General features: G+C 40.2%; 1 protein-coding gene across 1 annotated transcript in view; it reads right to left on the bottom strand.

Annotated features, from left to right (window-relative positions):
• The window catches only part of LOC146653510 (chloride channel protein 2-like), a 175654-nt gene that overhangs the window by 25884 nt on the left and 124875 nt on the right, over positions 1–24895 (bottom strand). The window contains exons 13-20 of the mRNA XM_085379842.1: positions 22516–22585; positions 19703–19813; positions 14983–15196; positions 7374–7507; positions 3897–4090; positions 2125–2236; positions 1052–1122; positions 473–547 (exon numbers count right to left, since the gene is read on the bottom strand). Coding sequence (XP_085235968.1) covers positions 473–547; positions 1052–1122; positions 2125–2236; positions 3897–4090; positions 7374–7507; positions 14983–15196; positions 19703–19813; positions 22516–22585 — 981 coding nt within the window. The remainder of the gene's footprint in view (positions 1–472; positions 548–1051; positions 1123–2124; positions 2237–3896; positions 4091–7373; positions 7508–14982; positions 15197–19702; positions 19814–22515; positions 22586–24895) is intronic.

The raw sequence follows: 24895 nt of genomic DNA, 5'->3' as shown, positions 1-24895 counted from the left end.
AGTATTTTTGGGCACAGTTAAATTACCCTTACTATTAACTAGTGCATGCTTGGTGGTGTCGTGCATACCACATCATGCTTTTTATCCAAAAACTAAAAAAGGCAATTTGGTTCACAATGGCACACAGGTCCCAATGATGCATCGCTGGCATTAGCACTCAGGAGTAGTGGATTTCAGTGGTCAAGTACTCTGCATAACCTTAACTGACCATCGGACCAGTGGAAACTGGTTAAGCTGAATGGATGGCAGCCTTTGCCAATAATATCACTGACTAGAGGCAGTGAGAGGTCAGATGGAGTTACAGGCTGGACAAGAAAGACGATGTTCTGCACTTTTTTAGCACGATGGCATGCATCATCACATCCATCGGCATGTAGGATTAGCCCTGGGATGGAATGGTAGGGTGACAATCAGTTGATTGACTGATGAACCTGTTGACAGGCAGTTCCAGGCCCAGATCGGTGGCTCTTACCACGACGGATATCCGGACCCGTTTGGAAGACCTCCTGATGTCAGGAGACATTAGGCTCTCCATGTTGTTGTTTTTCTTCCGGAGTGACCAGAGACAAGCACACAATGTTAACAACAACCTCAATGTCAATCTGACTTGGCAAAAAGTGCCACTTAAGGCACGGCAAAACTTCCCTGCAATACTGAGAAAAAATACATAAATTGAAGGGTTACTTCTATGAAACAAGCCATTAATGGGGTGATGCGGGAGTGAAGAGCTTTCCTTTAAAGTTCTGCAGGATGCAAGGCTGAGACAAACTGAAAGAGGTTTTATATTGAAGCTGTTTGAGATACTGTGTGTGTGTGTGTGTGTGTGTGTGTGTGTGTGTGTGTGTGTGTGTGTGTGTGTGTGTGTGTGCGTGGTACTGTACTGTAGAGCGTGAAGGACTGTATGTGAGAGATAGCATAGGACTATGGGGGTGTACAGAATGTGTGAACAACAGGATGTGAGCCAGTGTGTGTGTGTGTGTGTGTGTGTGTGTGTGTGTGTGTGTGTTGGCGCCGTTGTTGTTGGGTGTATTCAAGGACATGACTCTCTCACCTCCAGGGCTTCTGTGTCTGGACTGGAGCAGAAAAGGTTCTTCAGTGCAATACCCGAATGATCATGTGGGCCTGAAACAGAGAGAGGAACCAGGGTTAGGTGCCTTTTAGGTATGCAGCTCATAGCACCTCTCCCATCGAAATGGCATTCCAACATGTGAAAGAAAACAAGTGTGTTGCTCCAGATGTCTTCATTTTCACTTTGCTCCTATACCCTGTGTCTGGTTTGTAATCCTATATTTTAAGTGTTCAATGGACTGGAAGGCTATGTGTGTGAGTACTGTAACCAAACTGCCTATGTAAACTGCTTTGCAACCCTCTTCCACTCATCTGAAACATGATCAGGTTTTTTGCCAAGCTTGTACACGAATGAGGATTTTGTCTTGGTGGCACGGTGCAAAAGGAAAGCGGTATAGAAATATAATATAGAATATATGGTATTTATAGCATATGTAATAAAGACATCTCCTTATAAATAATAATTCAGATACAACAGGAGTATGTACTAACTGCCTACGTGTATTCCTACAGGAATTAATCAATGTCAAGTTTTGTGCAGAAATGGGAACTAGCAGGCATATGCCATCCAGCTTTTAGCCTTAACAAAATCCAACATCTAAAATGAAATCACACCAGCACTGACACAGCACAAAAACAAAGAGTGGACAAAGAGGTACAAAAGCGCCTGTTGTGGCTACTGACTCTTGATATTCTAAGCCAGGTTTGTTAAGACACTGTACAAATCCTGCATTCTGTTAGTTAACTTATCGGTTTTGTCATTTAACAGTGGCCACAAAGCAAAAACCGCCATTTGAAACTGTGAGATAGAAAAATGAGTACACTGTGTTGACACCTTGTGGCGAAGCAGACAAACAGTTAGAGATGAAGACAGCTGCAAGAGCTTATTAATCATGTGAGGACCAGAGACTGAGTGCCGTTATTAGCATTTTGTGAGTTTACAGACAAAGACAGAATCGCTCACGTTTCTTCCAGAGATATAACATTTTTCTATTCTTGATTCTTTTGGATTTCCTGTTTTTTGCGTGTGTTTGTGTACGCAAGTGCAGTTCTTACTGGTGGGAAGCTCGGTGGGTCGCTCCACCACAGAGGGTCTTTTCAGAGCGGGTTTGAGGGGCTTATGAGGTACTGGACGAGTGGGACTGAAGGACGACTCCTCAGTTGAGATCTGTGCGTACACACACACACACACACACACACACACACACACACACGCACGCACGCACACGCACGCACCCACACGCACACACACACACAAAGATAAGAAAATGCATTAAAAAGGTCCAATCCTGCTTAAGAGATCAGCATCTCTGTTATTTTTCCACACTCAAAGTGTGAGTGTGGAGAAAGTGACGGACTTCTGCAGGTTTACATAATGGAAGTAAACACATGGGGACACACGAGGGACAAAGAAAGAAAAGAAACCAGCAGGAGCTGAGAACTAAAAGAATGCTTGTGATGGTCTTGTAAAATTTCATGACTTCAATGACTTGCCCTGTTGCCATTTCCATGACCTAAAAATATTTTTATTTGGTAAAAACAATATTGGTTAGTTTTATGAAAAAAGAAAAGGTAGGGTACTTGTATACCCTACTGTAGATGGGAAACTATGTGAACCTGCCTATTTTTAAATATCCTGAATTACCCAGAGTTTCTGGGCAGTAGCATGGCTACATGCTTTTCTACACTGTATATATTATTTTCTTAAATATAAAGGGGACCCATTATGTTCAATTCCCGCTTCATATCTTTAGTCTTCCACAGCCATAGCTTTGCATGACTGATGTTATAGCAAATTTAAAATCATCAATGTAACTATTTGCCTTTACAGGCAGTAACAAAGAGTGGTAAGAAGGCACAAAGTCAAAGAAAAGAAGAGACTGAAATGAGCATTGTGCACAAAACACACTCCTTGTTCCTGCTTCCACATCCATGCCTGAGGGCGTTCTGCTCAGCCACTCAGTGCAAACTGATAAAAGATGGGGAAAAGGGAGATAAATCTCAAGTTTAAGCACTGCAGTGCAGTACCTGCAACCAATGTGGACATCTATCTTTTACCTGGCTGCCCATTTCCATTTCTTTCTTTAAAAAAATAAAAATAAAAAACACAGATAACCTCACACATTCATTAAATTCAAGACCTTGCAATACTGATAGAAACCCTTGGAACAAGCACTGGCAATGGAGAGGGGAAAGTAACTCCAATCTAACAGGAAGAAACCTCCAGGCTCAGGGTTTTCCATCAGTTGGGGTGAAGGAAGAGAAAAATAATGAGCAGTGAGAAAAATAAACAATAAGCAATAAAAACAAGTGAACAATAAACATGGTCAGGTCAGATCAAAAGATCAAACATGCACAGTGAAGGGTCAGAGACATCTGACAGAGAGGAAGAAGCACAAACTCCACAAGAAGAGATGATACAAAGTTAGTGAAATGCAACGTAGTTACACAGAGGAGACATGCTCAGTGCATCATGGGGAATCTCTCAGCAGCATAACTATGGGAGGGGTCAAAGCCACCTGATCTGACACCTGATATCAAAAAGGAAAATTTTAATATTACAGATATAACAGGCATGGTCTCTGTCTCCTGAACAGAGTGTGTTATAGAGGCCTGGCAGCTGGGGGCTCTGGCTCACATTGCACATGCAGATAATCTAGTAAGCAGACACTGCAGGTTTGTCTTTTCTCAGACATCAATAACCTACAAGTTCAGGTAGAAGAAATAAAAATGCTGAATTTGTTACTTTCGTTTAAAACCTGTGCTGAGATTCTTTCACAGAGGTGTAGGTGAAAACGCTAGACCTCTGTGATCCAGCAACCTCTCACCTGGAAGCGGACTTCCTGGCTGGTGCGCTGGCTGCCGTTGTCGTCGCTGGCTGGGTCCGACACGATGGATAGGCGTTTCTTCTCCTCGACGGCTCGTTCCCTGATGTACTGCAGCCGCCTGGCACGGCCGAGCTGCTGTGAGAGCAGCGACTGGAGCTGGGCACGCTCGATGGAACCCAGCAGGATCATTGACTCTGGGAGAGGAGGCACAAGAGGAAGAGGGAGAGGTAAGAAGAAGACAAAAAAGAGTGGAGGAGCAAGTTTGCAGAGGCGAGAAAAGTGAAGATAATGTAAACTTGTTTCAGGGACAAAGGGCGAGCTAACTGCAGCCAATTCCAAACGCATGTCGCAGCACTGCAGAGAGCTCAGCTGAGTTACATAACAAAAGCAAAGAATGCAGTGGATGTGTATTAAGTAGTGTGTGTATGTGTGCGAGTGAGTGTGCGTGTGGGTGGCCGCTTACTTGCTTTAAGTAATTGCCTTTGTGACAGTACGTGCTGATTATGTATTTGCTTAAATGCTGAAGCTAATTGTTCCTGCACGACTGCATAATTGAAACAGCGCTCGGAATACCAAATCTGCACTTCAGCGAGGCGGCCGGCGCGATCAGCAGCCTGCACCCAGGCAGGTTTGTCAATCAATCAATTAAACTAATGAGCACATCACCAAGGGCGCTGGAATTTGTTTTTAGTGCGCTTACAGCAACATCAGCAGCAGCATGAAACAATGACATGAATAGCACATCAGACGGGGTGATTAGCACACTGTTCTCACACAGGATTTACTACTGTAATAACTGTTGTGTTTCTTATATCACTTTCACACTGGTGGGTGCTTGGAAGTTTACACTTTTTTTTTTCTCTCTCTTTGTTGTAACACATTAAAAAGGGACAGTTTTGGGCACACAGAAGCTGGCAGTCAACAATTAACTGTTGCTATTCACTTTAAATATCTGCTGGAAACGTCACTGGACATTTAGGTTATGTAAAGGACCCAGAATGGGTCATTCTGCATGGGAACTGTAAGGATTGCGCCCTTAAAATCTGAAAATCTGTGCGCAAAACAAACACAGCCTTTCACAAATGTACATTGTTTGGGTTTTTTTTAAGCTATTGAGGTATTTTCTCTGTTTACATTGGGGTTTAGTCAACTTCTGTTGCATTTTGTGCACTTTTGCATCGCCTTTCTATTTACTGGTATTTTCTTAAGTTGCAGTGCATTTGCCCTCTCAGTGCCACTGTAGATGTCACTTAAAAGGACAGTAAAGCATTCTGGTACATAAATGTTGTGTGATGTCTGGGTGAAAAGTGACAATTATGGATAGACATTAATCAAAAAAGTGGTCTTTTTTTTTAAATCTTAAAGTCCTTTCATGAGGACAGAGGCATACACAACGTATACTGACTGTGACACAGATGAATGTGAGAAATGGTGATTATGTCTCGCCTTGAACACCTCAGTGATCTAGAGGAGGTGGTCTGGGATACAGTTGGGCTTTTCTCTGCTTAGGCAGAAAATGGATGGATTGAAATTTTGTTATTTGTTTTCTTATTTGATTTAAATGAATGCTTAGTACTCTTAAAGTAGGGTGTTTAGTCATGAATAACAACAAATCTTTATATTCTTTTTAAATATCAGGGGACCCATGCATGGCACTTCTCACTGAATGACTCAGACCCTGTTTGCTTTGATGGTAGTCCCTGATCACTGACAACAATGTAGGTGAAAAGAACCTTTTCAGAGCCAGAACATTCATCTTTTATATAGGATGTGTCAAACAGAGAATTATGCAGCTTTGTGCTATGCAGTGGGCATGTCAGAGCTATTTTGCTGACAGCAGCAACCTGCTGCAGCTGGAAACAAGAATGAGAATGGAGTTATGTACAAGACAACAAGTATAATGAGCTAAAGATAATTGAGATTAATACAACCAATTAAAACAGAGTGTTGGGTTATACAACATTTCTCTGTGGGCTTGTAGTCACTCATACTACAGTATGAGTGGCAACATTTCAATTATACACAGTAATCTGGGCCACTGGGAAATATTAGTGCAGTTTCAATGCCCATTTAAGGCCAGTGATTTGCCCAATTTGACCATTGTGGCGGGGCGTGGCCTGCGGTGCCGTGCAGAGGAGGTGGACGCACCTGCACGGCATCCGCAATCACACCCCACCGAATTAAATATTGTACTGGGTCCTGTGGTTGGCGTTGTTGTTGTGATAATGTTGAGCGGGCAGCGGGAGAGCTGCAGCTCTGTGAGTATTGTGGACAGCAACCGTCAAAGCATTAATAAAAAGTATCAAAATGCCACTGGGTCTGCCGTGTATGTTTACAACCATCTTTTGAAAGACTAATTTGATTTGCCAAACGAAACCAGTTTACAGACTGTGCACACTGTATGCTAACAAGCACAGATGTCAGTGGGAGTGGGAGCTGTGTGTTCAGTTTGTGTTGAGCTCAGCCTTCGATTTCATTCGAAATTGAGCAGAAACTCAGAAGTGACAAATAAAGTTTATTCTGTTTTGTTATAACAAAGACTACAGCACAGAGCTGTGTCATAAATATATAAACCAGTGCATTCTGACACATTAAGTTACGCATTTCAAACTCGATTTTGGCCCATTGGAAATTTGAATCCAGGCCACCTACTAATTTGTGTGCAAAGTGCACACACTTAAAATAAAATAGCCAGACACACCTCGAATGCACCCGCAAGCTAACATACTCACAAGAAAGGAAAGTAGATGGTGGAAGGCAAACAATCTCAAGAGGTTTTTACTGACTACTGGTTACCGACTTCAGGGTTGTTATTTTTGAACCACACATCAGCACAGCTATGCAGCCATGCAGTGGCTCTGAAGTCAAAAGAGGGATGCAGTTATGCCAAAAGTGTTCTCAGAAATCTGGAGTGCTGGAGCTCTGACTTTCTTCATATCAGAGAAAGTGGCTAAGAACATCTAGGGGGTAACTTTGCAATCAATCAACAATTAATTTAATTAAAAGTTGTGTTCAGCAGTGGTAAACGTGGGCAGATTTCATCATAAAATGCAACGCAATAACAAGGTTTTACTGATTCAAAGCATTAATGATGCCGACTTTGTAGAAAATGTATGAAATAACATTCAAATGGCACAACGGGGCTAATAGTAACCAATTTTACACATTGGTGATTTTCAATAGGCTCCATATTGACCCCTGGTGGTTCGAAATTTCAGTTTTTAGACAAACCTTTGAAGTTAATTATTAGACATGCACACATTTTTAAAATTTGTCTCTATTTGTGCTGTAGACACAGATAAATACAGTCATGTGGTTTCTTATAGAAAAAATATCTGGACATTGGAAATAAGTGTATGTATTGCAATGAAACCTGTTTGTGTATCAACAAGTGGAATAACGTGAAACTAAACTTCTAAATGTGTTACTCAGACTTTATACTGATCTCTACGATGGTGCACGTGTGTTTGTGTGTACCAGCTGATTCCACGAGTGCGAGCGTTTTGAGCTGGCCCGTCAGCAGCACGTTATGCAGGTCTCTGTAGCAGCAGTTGAGTGTGATGTACCGCACGTCGCGTACCATAATGTCCTCAACACGAATATTGTACTTCCTGAAATGAGAAAAGAGGAGAGACATTTATCAAGTGGTCATAAAGATGAGAAAAAAAAGTGAGAATAAGACAGATGGATGCGAGAATTCATTTTTAATTTTTTTAAACATTCCTCTGAATAGCCCTTTTGTCGCTGACTTGTAAAAATTTTGTGTGACTGTCATGCACTTTTTCCTCTGATGAACTGTCAACTGAAGCTTGATTAGTGCATGGATCTATAAACACTTCCCCCCACATACTGTACGGCTTTGACAGCACATCCTTCTTTCAGCTGACCGGTCAATCCAATAACACCTTACTCTGTCGACACGTCATCCGGATGCTGGTGCTCTGCGTACAGTATTGGAAAGTGGGTGACATTTCGCGAGCAGCTCTTGCCTCAGCATAATCGTACGCCCCAGTACACCAGTCAGAAGCACTCGAATTTCTCTCCCTGAGAAAGCCTGAGCCTGCCAAAACCTGCAAACATGACCGCAGTCACTCAGTGGTTTTCGCTGCCAAGCCTCCGCAGCTGTGCCAGGATGCAGGCTCCTTCTGTGGTGACAAGTCAATACATTGACCTCGCTTTAAATACAAAGGTAAATTGATGACCATTGTCTGCCAGCTCCTCTTTAATACACACAATGCATGAAGTTAGTCCAACATCCCTCTTAGGGAAATGAATGGCAACAACACAGTTCTGCAGAAAGATTTTCTATTGACTCTCTTGAGGTGTTGTATCAAAGCCTAATTCCACTTTACAAACAGTATTCGAGGGTCACTTAACCTACACTGTAAAGAGCAGTATCTCAACCATATTAGACAAGAACATGAAAACAGGAAGGGAGTTCTTCTAGAACCAGTATTTTTTTTAATGCCACTGGACAGAAATCTCGAGGCTGAAAAACTGTCCAATATTACCGTAATTCCAGGAAATGATTGACTCAGTATCTAAATTCAGACAGTGTTGGATTTATTTGTCTAGGTTTTGAGGTATTTACTTCCACTGTACACAATGGAGGTGAACTAAATCTTGTTTGTGTGCCTCACAGCACTGAAAAATGACATTAGTGGCACCAGCTTTCATTTTTCATCGGAAGCACTTTGGAATTTAGTTTCAGAAAAAAATGGTCCCAAAGAAAAATCCTTATAGTGAGGAAAGTAGACTCCTAGAAAGAAATTAATAATTGAAACATAACTTTTTGATTTTATGTACCCTCAGCAGGCATGTGCCTGTTAGATTTATACCCACCCTTTTACAAAGCTTGCCAAAACCATAACCCTATGGCTATATAACAAGAGGACAATTAGAAAAAAAACATGCAGTTTTGTAATCTAAATGAAAGTAATAGAAGGTCTTTATCTTTGTTATCAATAACTCACCACTTTTAGACATCTTGTAAATCAAACCATGATCAGAGACCATGAAATGTTAATGAAATTCAGCATATTTTGGGCACCACTAAAGATTTTCCTGCTTCTCTACATACCTAATGTTATCATTAAGAGAAAAAAAACCATTGGAAGGAACTGAATCGTTACAGTGCTCTATTAGTCTGCAATGGAAAGCAGAAAATAAAAAAAAAAAATTAAAAAAAAAGGTGATCAAAAAGATCCTTTCTGGTGCAATAGCAGCCTCTTTTAATTTGATAGTGGATCTGAGGGAATAATGTAATGCATGCCTCTGAACTGGCCACAACCACTGCCAAGACTAATTTCCCTTGAGATATCAAAGGCAGTTGATGAAATGTGATTGGTTTCTTCTTAATTGGACCTTCCTCCCCTGCAAAGACTGGGCAGGAAGATACTGATCAGTCTGACTTATATTGAAGTGAGCATCAACCTATATGTTTGAGCCAAGAGAAACAAGCTTATAGGGTTATAAACCCAGGCTTCATAGATCATCCGCATTGCTCAGGGCAGAATGGGGGGAAGGTTTGGCTGTTAGGTTTCTACATGCTTGAGTGAAGAGGGTGCAGACATTCAGGACAAGCGGTGAAAACTAATAACTAAAGGGCTGTAATGATCATCTGCCGGAGCTCCAATTATTGTCAGAAAAATAGAGATAACAGCGGACTATAGACTATTCAATCAATCAGAACTGGCCATTATGAAATGACTAAGAAAAGCAAAGTGACAGAATAAACAAAAGACAAACACATGGAAAGTGATGTTATGTAACAGTCGCCACACTTTCTTTCAAATACCACTCCAGTGTTGAAGAACGGAAGGCACAGGAAAAGGTTTCATATCCGCAGCGGATCATATATAAGATCTTTGTATTTGTGTCCATCTCAACATGTCTGCTTGTATCTGCACTCATATCTGTAAGAGTTGTGCGGGAGCAAAGCATTGAAAAAAAAATCGAATTCTGTCCATGCCTGTGTGGGAGTATGAGCAAATGTACATGCTATCATACGCGTGCACTGCACGGCAGGCATTACACAAGTGTTCCTGGATTTGTGAGTGTGTGTGTGGGTGGATGGTTGCGTGGGTGTGAGATGGATAATTTCCAGTTAGAGTGAAAAACACGTTCTGCTTGGAGCAGGCCACACTACCTACCTACAGTGTCTCACCTACAGGTCCGCCTCCACCTCCACTTGCGTATGCTGCAGACACACGCACACGCACACACACAGGCCTGCTGATGGAAAGTGGTGTGTGAGAGAGAGTAAGGAGAGAGGCACCAAAGAAAATAGAGTAAATGAAGGAGGAGGTAGGTAAGAGCTTTCTGCATAACGAGTCAAGTTCATGGAGGCCTATGTGTTATTGAAGATAGATGATTCCAAGAGTTTGTGTACGTGCTCAGTGTTTACACACAAACAAACACATTATACCTATCATATGGATTCACAATACTGGCAACGTGTTGTTATATACAGAAAATGACAGATGGTTGTGTCATGACTTATTTTCAATATGTCCAGGCTCATATCCCCACACACACACACACACACACACACACACACACACACACACACACACACACACACACACACACACACACACACTATGCATGTGTGATTTTAAACATTTGCAAACATAATCATTAAGATCCACACACACAGCCACCTGCCTTATATAGTGTTGGTCCCCCTTATCCTGGTAAAAGAGCCTGTACTGTCGAGGCATAGGCTCCACTAGACCCCTGAAGGTGTGCTGTGCTATCTGCCAACATGTTAGCAACAGATCCTCTAAGCCGTAAGTTGTGAGGTGAAGCCTCTGTGGATCAGACTTGTTTGTCCAGCACATCCCACAGATACTCCTATGGACTGAGATCTGGGGAATTTGGAAGCCAAGTCAACACCTCAAACTCATTGGTATGCTCCTCAAACTGAACAATTTTGCTTTGTGGCAAAAAGCCTTGGGCACACATGACCCTGTCACTGGTTCATCACTGTTCCTTCTTGGACCACTTTTTATAGATACTGACCACTGCAGACTGGAAACATGCCACAAGAGCTGCAGTTTTGGAGATGCTCTGACCCAGCTGTCCAGCCATCACAGTTTGGCCCTTATCGTTATGCCTATTGGTACATGCATAGACAACTTGGATCTTATTTAGGCATTACAGGATTCATACAATATTATTGTAGAAAGTTGCGTTATGTGAATTCATGGGAAAATTCTTTTTAGGCTTCTTGTAATATCACAATGACCACTAGGATATATTGAGATAAAGGCTACCTATGCTTTATGCAGCTAATTTGAACTGCAACAGCTGGCAGTAATGAGGTTAGATGAAAAAGGTGCCACACTGGAAAAATCTTTTAGACAGGCCACTGAAAAAAAAAGGTTTTATTTTTTGACCAAAGTGTTTCCAACGAGAAGATTCAGTTTGTGTGAGAGAAGATTAGCTGGTTTACAAAACTTTACAAATATAAGTGAGAATAATATTCCAACCTACACCGAACAGCAGTGCTAAACAGCCTCCCCAAGCTTTTTCATGTGGCATGTCTTCCCTGCTACAAATAGCATTATATAATCAGAAATAAGAGGAACCTACAAACTAGACAACAACTACTTGGTGAAAACACAGCTCACATTGCAGTTTCTTACTCTCCCCGACATACACATGCATACACGGACAAGACAAGATAGTGAGAGTGTGATTGAGAGGCCACAAGGTCACAGCAGATAATAAGAAGAGACAGAGGAGGACAGAGCAGATAGAGTGAGAGGGGAATAGATAACGAAGAGATGGACAGCGAGGGTCAACTGAGGTGCTGGCATAGGGCTGTTCGATATAACGATATATATCGGATGACGATATAAAAACGTCTATCTTTTTACTTTCGTGGTGTCACAAAATAAACTGTTTACGGCAATGTTTTTTCATCATTTTGATGGTCACTGCAGTGGCTATATTAATTTCTTAAAGTTCTCTCTTTCTCTTATATTTAATATAACCACACTACAGACGGACAAGCAGCTGTTTTTATGCGTTGTGGTTAGCAACAACGACGGTAACAGCATCGCGTGTCCGCTTGTTTATGTTCCACGTAAACCTTTCACAATAAAGCTCAAGATCCTGTTGAGACTTTTCAAAATAAACCGAATCACGTGAAAGAGCAGATTATTTACGGATGAGAATTTAAAAAAAAGAGCCGCCAGGTGCTAAAAATAAACCTTAGACTCAAACGTTAGAACAGGCTTTTCCCCGCAGCACGATGTATAATAAATACTCACAAAGAAAACAGCGGCCTTTACAACTTATGTCTAAAAATGTATCGTTTCATGCATCGGTTAAAACACTCGACTCCAGCTACATGACGCGCAGCTGGAAACACTTCCCGCAAGACGAGCTGCCAGAGATTCACAGAATTTACAGAAAATGTTACATTTTTGTGATTTATATCGATAGAATAACGATAGAATTCTTATATTGGGATATGAGATTTTGGTCATATCGCACAGCCCTATGCTGTGAAGTGAAGGACTCAAGCAACACACATAAATGTAACTCTACAGGGAACAGCTTCAGAAAATAATGAACAAGCAGAGGACCAAAGAAAACTTTTCCTCATTGCTTTCAATTTGTGAATGCCGCATCAAAATTAAACTATTATGTTCACCTAATGATTTGGCAGCATCTATAACATCAGTTCCAAACAATTACACCAACAGCGCTTTTATATGGAATCACAGAGCTCTGATGACACCAGGCAGTGGGTAATCCTATTCAGCATTGTGTCTTTGGCATGCATTATTATTAAATGTGAAGTCCATTAAAAGCCATGTACCAAGCCAGGTTCCTCCAGCCACACTTGTATTTTTGTGCAACAGATTTTACTGTAGTGCTATGATTGAGTTTAAACACCCAAATTAAAGGCAACAGTCAAAGCCATTAAAAAACACTGCAGACTAATGCTGAAGCAAGTGTATTCAGTTATTTAGTGAGCAACTAAACACAAATGTATTCATACAGTCAGTATATTTCATACAGTTTAGCCATAGTATGTTAGGCTGATGTAATCAGCAGAATGAAATGTCTCAACGCTTCATTCATAGTTAAACAGCATGCCACATAGGACAAAATTCCCTGCTGAGCCTCCAGTTTGACTCCACACAAGCCACTCTTTGCTACAGTGTCATTATCCTGCTATCTTTATCCACAAATCCTAACTTTATTGCAACATCTAATAAAGGCTGCCCTGCGAAATAACTTCCATGGTTGATCATCAGTCACTGAGTGCCACCATAAACTTATCAGCGCCATTAAAGAATCTACAGTTGTGGTTGAAATTTCTCTACAACTAGCAGTTTCCCTTTGCCAGCTTAAAAAGGATTTCTTTGAAAACACTCATTGGACTGACCAATCAGAACAATGCAAAAGTTGAAGTCTCTTTCTCACCTTAGAAAGGTTTCTTGGAGCCACATCTGAGGTTCTGAGATCATCAGTTTTACCAACTGTGTAAATGCAAGCTATTCAGATGTGTCACTACATTGCCTAGGTCTGGAAGAAGACTCACGCTGTCACCCTCAGAGAGGAAATTGTTCAGGAATAACCCAGGAACCACCTAGGCGTAAACCTGCCATGAACTACAAACTGCTGGAACATCTGCATCACTGTCAACCGTGAATCAAGTTTAATATCACCATGGACTAAGAGGGTGCAGACCAAGAAAGAAGGCAATGCTCCAAAATAGACACCTTTACATCTGTTCACATGCACAAGCCAGATGCCTTTTAGAGATTTTTTTTTTTTTTTTTTTTTTTTTTTTAACTTGGCACAAATAGTTACCAGAAATGTAAGGAAAAGGTATGTTTAGAGCAATAAAAAAATGAACACTAACCGTGTAGGAACTATAAAGCATGGTGGTAGTGGTAGCATAACTCTCTGGAGCTGTTTTGCTGTTTTCTCTGGAGCGGTTTTTAGCTGAAAAATTGACACTACTGGGTGTTCCAACAACACAATTTTCCCAAACACATTAAAACTGGTTTTTTGAATCGATAAAAGAGGGTGACATTAAGCTTCCGGCATGAACTCTGCTAATTCTACCAAGAAGAGTAGTCAAATGTCCAGCAAGAATAATGCCACTATATAATAATATGCTGTACATAATGCTGCTAATGCTGCTTTTATGAAAGTTACCTAAAAAGGGACTATATATATCATTTCTCCAACAATGCGGTGGATTCAGACTAACACTCTAATATCTGCAAAAAGTATTTTAACTGCTATCATGCCAACGTGATCATGCCAAAAACTTGAAAGCTAAATGTTAGCATGCTGTCTGTGGACTAATGTCGGTACAGTGAGTCTGACTCTGCCCCAAGGTAGCAAAATCCCTCTCATATAACCTCTGAAGTTTATAAATTCCCATGTTATGATTTGCAATGCTTAACTTCACATAATAATAAGTTACGCTAACAGCATAATAGGGGTGCCTTTATATTTACCAGATAAATATAACAAAGTAATAAATCTTCTAATTCAGCTCCCACCAATTAATGTGTGCATTCTTTTTTGAGATGACATAAAGTTTTATTGGGCCCACTGACAACTTTATCATGCTAACATTTTAAAATCATTTTGTCTGTGGGCTAATAAAATTATAGCTGGCCTCAAGCTGTCCTAGGTACCAAAATTAGCCTAGTAACACTTCTAATGCTGAGTAATTTTCATGTTGTACTTGTTTAATCTCACACTATGCTAAAGCTGACACACTGGTGGTCATAGTGGTTTTTCATTTACAAGCTATGCTACTGAGCTTTTCAAAATCATTAACAAAATCAATAAATGCATTTCCCAAAACCCTAATTTATTCCTTTCTTTGAAGCATACTGTTAAATTAGATTTCTTAACAATTTGATGCATAGATATTATATGACCTTTAACCTTTTGCACATACTATAAACCTTTACCATTATTTTTTGAATTCTTATTAGCTTTTGGTTTAGTAGTTAACATTCTGCATAATGGCATTTACAAAATTAAAACTTATTTGTAATTTGTCTTGTTGTGTGCTGGTGTTTCTCTAGAATATACATACTCGTGATGACCCCAGCCCAGCTCTGGGAGGTAGGGAAGCTTCTTGATCCTGATGATGGAGTCGTAGAGGGAGGGCTGCAGGGACTGGGCCACGGCATTGGCTAAGATCACTGCTATCATTACCGGCAGGATGTGGGAGATCTGGCCAGTCAGCTCAAACACGATGACTGCAGTAGAAACCGTGTGGGTGACTGCTCCCGACAAGGCTGCAGCACCTTTGGGTTTGGGAGAGGACAGTGGAGTTAGTAGAGGACCAGAGAGAGAAAGTGTAGAAATAATTGGTTAGACGTTTGCTTGTAAGGTGAGATTTGGGGCTTTAGAAAGGGGTCCTTTGGGTGGCATTCAAAGCCCCCCTCCAAAAACAGATGGGTCAATACTAATATGATTTCAAAGAGCAATAAAATACTATCTTACTGTCCCCAAGCATATGACAAAGAGAACTGTTGATTAATGCCAGAGACTCAAGATTCTGACAAGCTGCTAAAATTTCTAACTTACACATTTCGCTTTCTGAGTCTCAGTTCTTCAAAGGTCTTTTGAAGATGTTAAAAGAAAAAAAAAAAACTTTTTCTTGCACTTGGTTTCTTTACCATATTGATCCATCATCAGTGACTTCATTACTGTCTGCGTTCCCCCCAAAACTACAGGAAGTAAAATTAGCTAATCCCAAGATGAAAATACATAATCAGAAGTCTTTCAAACGATACAATAGAAAAGCTAACAATGGCGAATTACTTGTTTTGGAACATGATCTGTAACTTTCTTGTGCGAATTAGAGCAGTGCTTTCGGATGTTTTATAACCAACCTTCCAAGACTCTTTACTTCAACTACTACATGTCCATATTACACTATTATTGGTTGTTGCTGTTAGCTGTGATATAACATCTTATAAAAACATGTATAAAAAGTGGTAATTTTAGGCTTTACTTCCCTTGGTACAATCAGAAACTGTTTCTACTGAGCCTATAAAGACCTAAAAACTATACTTGATTTAAATTAGCACGCTATATTTAACCATACACTGCTACGGTCGTTGTTACTACATTTCAATCCAGTTTTGACTTGGCAGTTCTGCTGATTTTTTAGTGGTCATAGCCAGAGAACTGGTTTTTATTACTGTGACAGTAATCTTCGTTTTGAAGTTTTGGTCATTTTAGGAAAAAAAAACCTTTGATATTTGTGCTCGGCAAACTTCAAGGTACATAAGTAAACTTCAAATGTCCACCTCCAAGTGTTTAAATCGATATTCCTACAAAACAGTCCAAATGCAGCAGGTGTACAAGATGTGCTCTAGCACTACACATGAATCCAAGCTTGACAGGGGAATTGAATGAACTGAAATCATTAACAGCATTTAAACAAAATTCTAATAATTTTACCTTAGTGTTGTAGCGTGCACAGTGGGATAGATTATTTACATTGTCTACAAGAAGCTGTACATTGTATAGAACACATTTCTAATCTAATCTACAAAATCAAACTTCAGATTTGGAAGTTAATTCACTCGAAGAGTCTTAAACAACAAAACAACAGAGCACTTTGCTCTCACACTGCAGGCTTACTTGTTGTTCCTCTAGTATTTAAAAGTAGAATGGGAGGGAGAGCCTTCAGTTTTCAGGCATCTCTTCTGTGGAACCAGTTTCCAGTTTGGATTCAGGAGACAGACACTATCTCTACTTTTAAGATTAGGCTTAAAACTTTGCTTTTTGCTAAAGTATATAGTTTGGATCTGGTGACCCTGAATCCTTCCTTAGTTATGCTACAATAGGTGTACGCTGCTGGGGGATTCCCATGATGCATTGAGTATTTCTTTTTCAGTCAACTTTCTCACTCACTATTTGTTAATAGACCTCTTTCCACTGAATCATACATCTCTGGCTCCACGACCCCAACTGGTCGTGGCAGATGGCCGCCCCTCCCTGAGCCTGGTTCTGCCAGAGGTTTCTTCCTGTTAAAAGGGAGTTTTTCCTTCCCACTGTCGCCAAAGTGCTTGCTCATAGGGGGTCAAATGATTGTCGGGTTTTCCTCTGTATGTATTATTGTAGGGTCTACCTTACAATATAAAGCACCTTGAGGAAACTGTTGCTGTGATTTGGCGCTATATAAATAAAAATGAATATAATTGAACACTATCTCATCCATACTGACTCAGTTCAAGCAACTAAATACACATTTATCCCCCCCACAGCCTTCTCCCCTATGTCCATAAAGCAAAAATCAACTATTTTGAATAATTCAATATAAAAGGAAACGTTACATTTGCAAATCTATTTAAAAAAATAAATACAGAGTAGTTAAAAGAGGAATACTCTAGCCACATCAAAGCAGAAAGAGCAGCATGGGCAAAGTGAGTGTTTATCCTAACAGAGAAAATGGATGAGACCAATCCAAAGAATGAGATGAACACCAGGGGGGAAAATACCAGAGAATGAAAGCATTAAAATAAAAAGAGAAACAGATGGTGAGTAAGAGAGTCTACAAAGACAGGTTTCATTGTTCTTTCTCCTAACTTAATTAAGCCCATGTATGCCCCTCAGATAAATGCTGCTGCTCCCTCTGCCCATCCCAACACTTATTCCTTAAAGCAAGCTCCGCTGCGAGATGAAAGAGGCTCATCAGAGTGTCAGGTCTGTAAAGGGGTGACTCATCAGCTATAGTGCAGCACAACAACAACAACATCAGCCCCAGAAAAACAGCCACCGCCAACCCATAACACTGGCATAATCAGCACGGCTGTCAACAAGTAGCAACTGTAGCAACGCTGCACCTCATTAGACACACAACTTCAGGAAGAATCTATAATGTATGTAGTGCAACCATTTCTTTAAAGAAATACTGGGTACAGCTTCACTATCCAGTGTATACAATCATTACCCTTTGCTGGTTATTATCACTTATTTTACTATTCGTCTGTGTATCCAGACAAATAAATCATCTAGACTGATACATCAGACATTAGCTTGTCGCAGTGTTTGTGGCTTCTGATGAGTAACAACAAACAGAAGTAAAGATATGCCATAGGGAAGTTCTGAGTCATTAAACATAATGTCTCTATTACATGGTTTGTTCACCAGAGAGTAAAGATCTCAGTATTGTTTGTTTAAGGTACATTTGTTTAATAAACCATACAGGAAAACTAAAAAAAAAAACAGAAGAAAATAAATATTTTGACATTATTAATAAGTTAAAATAATCATTTGCATTAACTAGCTTATTATTATCACTGTCCAGAGGGGGTATTTTTTGGGCGTTAAATGCGTAATTATTGGTAGTAAACTAGTAGTAGGAAATTATGGCTGTTGATTAAAATTTTCCCACATATTCTAACAAACTTGTTGTCTATCACATTACTTTTACAATTCAGTTGCTCTCCTTGTGTTTAACTTCCCTTGATATTTGAATAACAAAGCTGTGACACTGAGTGCAGTGCATTGTTGATTTAATGACTGTATTAGTACAAACAGGGGTGTGCAGTGTGAGTAAAAGTTGATGAGCAACAGCTGTCATATTTACCATTAGCTTTCTATTTATCCTTGTTTAATTGGAACTAATAAAAATTGTAATAAAATTATCGAGTTTCTGGCAGGTTTAAAAATTAAGTAAATACAACCTATAAAAAAAAAAAAGTACAAATACAACCTGAGATGAACACTAACCTTATATTACACATTGTTTAGTACAGTTCATGGTTCGGGAGCTTGTAGAACAACCTGTAGCAGCAATAACTACTTCTTTGCATGGCTATTAGTCTGTCATATTATTTCTTTGCGGGCATTCATGTATGCACAGCTCTCTTAAGGTCCCCAAACAGCCTTTTAATCAGGTTAAGGTCTCAGCTTTGACTCTGTCCAGTGGATGCCCAATCCAGTTTGAAACAAGTCTTAGCTGTCGAACACATAGCCTCACATTTTTCTCAAAACAAAGACTATGGTGTACAGGAGTTTATGGTCAGCTCAATAACAGCCTAGCATTTGTCTAATAAATTATAACATGGGATAATGTGTCATGTTTGGTAGTTCATTTCTCAGAAATCTATACAGACAGACTTAAAATGCAGAGAAACAATACAGTTTCTTATCAATATATTCTTTTAACACTTAAATTATGTTCACTTTTTGTGAACACTTTTTGTATTCATATATATATTCTTCAAGTACATTATTCAGTCAACACAAAACAAAAATATGCCTTTGCCAAGCAACAAAACAATGTCTGCTTCTTAACAGGACTCCTGGATTGCACATTAGCTTGGATATTCAACTTCCAGACTTTCTAGTGGAATATGAACATCTGACAACACCACTGTGAAGAAATTTGTTGTTTTTTTTCAGCTGGTGTCTAAACTGTTTTGCAGGAGGTTTCTTTGTCGTGACTGGTCTGGGGATCTTATAAATATAATTTGATTTTGTCTGGAGCACTTGAGTCTGTTCATATTCCATGTCACCTTTAATCAGGGTCAACTTAAAGCCTTAACTTGGAGCTGAAAAACTGAGCAATTCTGCTACAGGAAATATTTCTGTGCATTCACTTTTATTTCTCTTGCCATCAAAGATGAAAGCCCTTCACAGAAAGCCAAGAAGAAAAATGTGTATATAGGTTTATAATGCAAAGGCTGAATCACAGAGGAATTGTAGAAGCAAACGTCTTTTATTGCAGCAAAAATATGTAGATTAGGATGGAGAGTGAGAGACAGCTGAAATGGTGTGTGTCTTTAACTTACCCACAACAGCATAGCCTCCTGGCACTATGGGGTAGATGGTACCATCTGTGTTAATGCCATCAGGGAACCAGGCAGCCATGCTTTCTCCAACCAGACGACCAAAGGCTGCCCCTGAATTACACAGGGAAACAGAGACACACAATCATTGAGACCATTTCGCAAGTGCAATATTGGTGGTGGCCCAGTAGATGCTGTAACGCCAACCACTAAAACATAAATCCTTAGGTCAAAAAGTACAAACGTCTTGGGTATGCTAAAAAGTTTTATAGTGAAAGTTTAATAACTGTATTTGATAATGATTTTCTCGCTGTTTCCAAATATGAGCAATACACCACTGCTTTGGTTCTCGTGTGAACGACAGCATCAAGCACTCCTTATTTGAAAAACCTTTCTCTAAATGGAAATGAACCAATTAAAAAAACGAAAACTGTAACGTTGGTATTAAGCCACACCAGGGTATTTAAAAATGATTGATTTTTTTCCCCAACCGTTTTGAAAATACTGTACATGTGCCTTTCTTATACACCAGTACATGTGTACTGTACTTTAGGGGTGGTGAACAAGAAAGCTGGTTGCCTGACTCTGTGTTAGCACTGCAACAGGCTGGTGACCAGTCCGGCGCGTACCCTGCCTCCCACCCTATGACAGTTGGGTTAAGGCTCCACCACCACCCTGAATTGGATGTGGTGTTCCTGGTCAAGTGTCAGGAGGATATAAAGTTATGAGGTCAAAAGACATCACCTAATCCTATGTACCATATGCCTACAGCGACAATTGCCTCCTCTCTCCTCAACTGACAGCTGGATATTTGAAATGATTGTTATAGTTGCATCTTTTGTTTGGACAGGAAAGCAGGGTAGCAATTAGACTTAAAATAGCAGATTCAATGGCAGCAGTTCCAGTGACAGTCTAGAATGCTAATTAGATTGGTCTCATAAGTTTCACTTCCTGCTTAAATAAAGATACTAATAATGCCAAATAAATTCCCAAATTAAATACAATAACATTATTTGTATTTAATTAGTGGCAAACATATATAGTAATTTATAGTACATGACTGACTTTCAAAGGATTTATTTTTGTTTGATTTTTTTGGTAAATACAGTGGGGCAAAAAAGTATTTAGTCAGCCACCGATTGTGCAAGTTCCCCCACTTAAAATGATGACAGAGGTCAGTAATTTGCACCAGAGGTACACTTCAACTGTGAGAGACAGAATGTGAAAAAAAAAATCCATGAATTCACATGGTAGGATTTGTAAAGAATTTATTCGTAAATTAGGGTGGAAAATAAGTATTTGGTCACCTCAAACAAGGAAAATCTCTGGCTCTCACAGACCTGTAACGTCTTCTGTAAGAAGCTTTTCTGTCCCCCACTCGTTACCTGTATGAATGGCACCTGTTTGAACTCATCATCTGTATAAAAGACACCTGTCCACAGCTTCAAACAGTCAGACTCCAAACTCCGCCGTGGCCAAGACCAAAGAGCTTTCGAAGGACACCAGGAAAAGTATTGTAGACCTGCACCAGACTGGGAAGAGTGAATCTACAATAGGCAAGCAGCTTGGTGTGAAAAAATCAACTGTGTGAGCAATCATCAGAAAATGGAAGACATACAAGACCACTGATAATCTCCCTCGATCTGGGGCTCCACGCAAGATCTCATCCCGTGGGGTCAAAATGATCATGAGAACGGTGAGCAAAGATCCCAGAACCACACGGGGGGACCTGGTGAATGACCTGCAGAGAGCTGGGACCAAAGTAACAAAGGTCACCATCAGTAACACACTACAATGGCAGGGAATCAAATCCCGCAGTGCCAGACGTGTTCCGCTGCTGAAGCCAGTGCATGTCCAGGCCCGTCTGAAGTTTGCCAGAGAGCACATGGATGATACAGCAGAGGATTGGGAGAATGTCATGTGGTCAGATGAAACCAAAGTAGAACTTTTTGGTATAAACTCAACTCGTCGTGTTTGGAGGAAGAAGAATACTGAGTTGCATCCCAAGAACACCATACCTACTGTGAAGCATGGGGGTGGAAACATCATGCTATGGGGCTGTTTTTCTGCCAAGGGGACAGGACGACTGATCCGTGTTAAGGACAGAATGAATGGGGCCATGTATCGTGAGATTTTGAGCCAAAACCTCCTTCCATCAGTGAGAACTTTGAAGATGAAACGAGGCTGGGTCTTCCAACATGACAATGATCCAAAACACAGCGCCCGGGCAACAAAGGAGTGGCTCCGTAAGAAGCATTTGAAAGTCCTGGAGTGGCCTAGCCAGTCTCCAGACCTCAACCCCATAGAAAATCTGTGGCGGGAGTTGAAAGTCCGTGTTGCTCGGCGACAGCCCCAAAACATCACTGCTCTCGAGAAGATCTGCATGGAGGAATGGGCCAAAATACCAGCTACTGTGTGTGCAAACCTGGTAAAGACCTATAGTAAACGTTTGACCTCTGTTATTGCCAACAAAGGTTATGTTACAAAGTATTGAGTTGTATTTTTGTTATTGACCAAATACTTATTTTCCACCCTAATTTACGAATAAATTCTTTACAAATCCTACCATGTGGATTCATGGATTTTTTTTTCACATTCTGTCTCTCACAGTTGAAGTGTACCTCTGGTGCAAATTACTGACCTCTGTCATCATTTTAAGTGGGGGAACTTGCACAATCGGTGGCTGACTAAATACTTTTTTGCCCCACTGTATGTTAAATTACACAAACGTAATCCTGTAGAGTAGGGTTAAACCTAGGGTTGGGTTTCTTCTGTCCCTTTACACACACAAACACATGTAGTCATTTACTTCTTACCAATGACAAATACTGGCATGAAGGCTCCGGAGGGCACTGGGATAGTGATGGCCAAGGCAGACATCCAGAACTAAGAGGGGAAAATAGAAGCAGATAAAGAAAGAAAAGACATGAAAAGAAAGAACAGGGTGGCATTTCAATTAGCTTCAGAGTACCATCCGGTGTGCCCCTCGATGATAGCCAAGCTGAACCCTCTACCAGCAGTGAGGAGGCGACCATGCGAGGCTTATTGCTGAGGTTAGATTGAGCTGTCACTTTCACTCTCCATTTGACAAAGACCCTGAAATAAACCCCTGGGTAATGAGCGGACTCTGCCGATTGGCGGACGGTGCACCAGACGAGCGGAGAGACTGCTAATTAGGAAAGAAACAAAAACGGAAATGTCATCACTGACAATGTGTGAGCATTATCGTCAGGTCTGTGTGTGTGTGTGTGTGTGTGTGTGTGTGTGTGTGTGTGTGTGTGTGTGTGTGTGTGTGTGTGTGTGTGTGTGTGCGTGCAAATGTATAAGTGTAGCAAGATGTAGGAAGATGGTTGAACAGAGATGAGTTTTAAAAGGCTGTCATACTCACTTATGGAAATAAAAGTCTGCACTGATACCTGGGACATCGTTAAAACGATGATCCACGCTTACTTGACTGGACTCAATGTTAGATTAAAAAGTCTTATTAAAATTCCATTTATACTCCACACTACCAGCATAGTATTTATCGGTTCTTCAGTAAAAACTGTCTGATCACTCTTTCCATCCTTGACACTTGAGGTAGTTAAGACTGACTAAGTCAACCTTCAAAGTTAACTCTAACTCAGTTTATTTGTAGAACAAAGTGTATTTTTGAACCTTTTCAATGTCTTAATCAAGAAATCCTCACTGAGTCAAATCCTTACTTGTTCCCACAGTCGCCAGTTCACACATGAAGGCCATTTGGATCACTTCTGTACTGAAGACCGGTAATCCAAGGTGCATTGAATCATGAGCACCAACATGCTGCACTCTACTCACAACACACACCAAAAGCATCTTCCAAACATTCAGTCTGTTAAGGCTACAAAACAATCACATCTCTCTGACTTGCCCTCAGTGCCAACAGGATTGCTGTGAATCATACACTGGGGAAACCAAACAACTGTTGGTTAAGCGCAAAACAGAAGAGCTACCTCGTCGGGCCACAACTCTGCTGTCTACACCTCCGGCCCCGACTCTTGACTCTCAACAATGATGATGTGCACATTCTGGCCAGGAAGCAATGCTGATTTGGGAAATCAAAGAGGCCCAGAAAAGGAACAACCATCATATTTGAAAAGAGATACTCTAGACACCAAACTGACTGCTTATGTAAGAAATTAATTATCTCGAACATGAGTTTTCTAGGAAATGTGAGAGTCTGAATGTGAGGCTGAAATATTGCTTGTACAACACTAAATGCTGGTTGAGGTTGTTTCATTTTCCTTTCAGACAGAAACAGGAGTTTAACAGAGAGTACAAGACACATGTACGAGCTTGTTTCAGCTGAACTGTGTAACAAAAGTTGGGAAGTGCCTTAGAATCAGGTTCCCAGTGAATGAGGGGTAAAAATGTTTCAGTGCGAGTGCGATTTTTCTTAAAAACAAAAATAAGGTTAAAAAAAAAATCTGGCAATTCTTTGTTTTTACATTCATCGGGCCCCAATATGCCCAAATATCAAAGAGAAATTAAAAATGAATGTCGTGGAAGAGTCTGGGTCTTAGGAGGTTAAGGTACTAACGAAAAGAAAAGGAAAGAGGATTTGGAGCTAAAGTGCTTTAATAGCCCTTGAATTGAGTAATAAACTAATCGACTGTAAGTAAATCAATTAGTGAGTATTTTAAAAGTTCACATTTTTGAGTAAGTTAAAGTTAAAATGTCAAAACCTTTTCTCCAAATTCTGTAATCATTTATTCTGTAATTTGTTAAACTACAGGTAGGCTTGTGCATATGTTTCCATGTCATTTTGAAAAATCAAAGCAAAATACTCTACTATAAATAACAAATTCAAAAAACTATGTCCATTTAAATACAAATATTAACATACGATGTAAAGTTGGGTATACAACATTTTATGGTTGAGACTGTATGTGGTGGAAACAGTTGGGAACAGTTTTTACTTGCTGTTCCCAACCAAGTAACAGGTCTCTACAAAGGGTCACACAGTTGGACTAATATAATCTTTACTGATTTTGTTTCCTTGATCTTGACCTGAGATTGTGAATTTGAACAATTGAACAATTGAATTTGAACAATTTTAATTGTTTAAGTAGCATCTGCACAGATAGCATGCTAACTCAAAGCTAGCCAAGAGCAGAGTGATGTTAAAGCTGAGTGCATGAAGACCCCAGCCCAGCAGCCAGAGCCTGAACTTCA

This window comes from Rhamphochromis longiceps, linkage group LG14, assembly GCF_057381845.1.
Source record: "Rhamphochromis longiceps isolate RC_006_pf linkage group LG14, R_longiceps_female_GT1.1, whole genome shotgun sequence".
Taxonomy (NCBI): domain Eukaryota; kingdom Metazoa; phylum Chordata; class Actinopteri; order Cichliformes; family Cichlidae; genus Rhamphochromis; species Rhamphochromis longiceps.
This window is presented reverse-complemented; position numbering and strand designations above follow the sequence as displayed.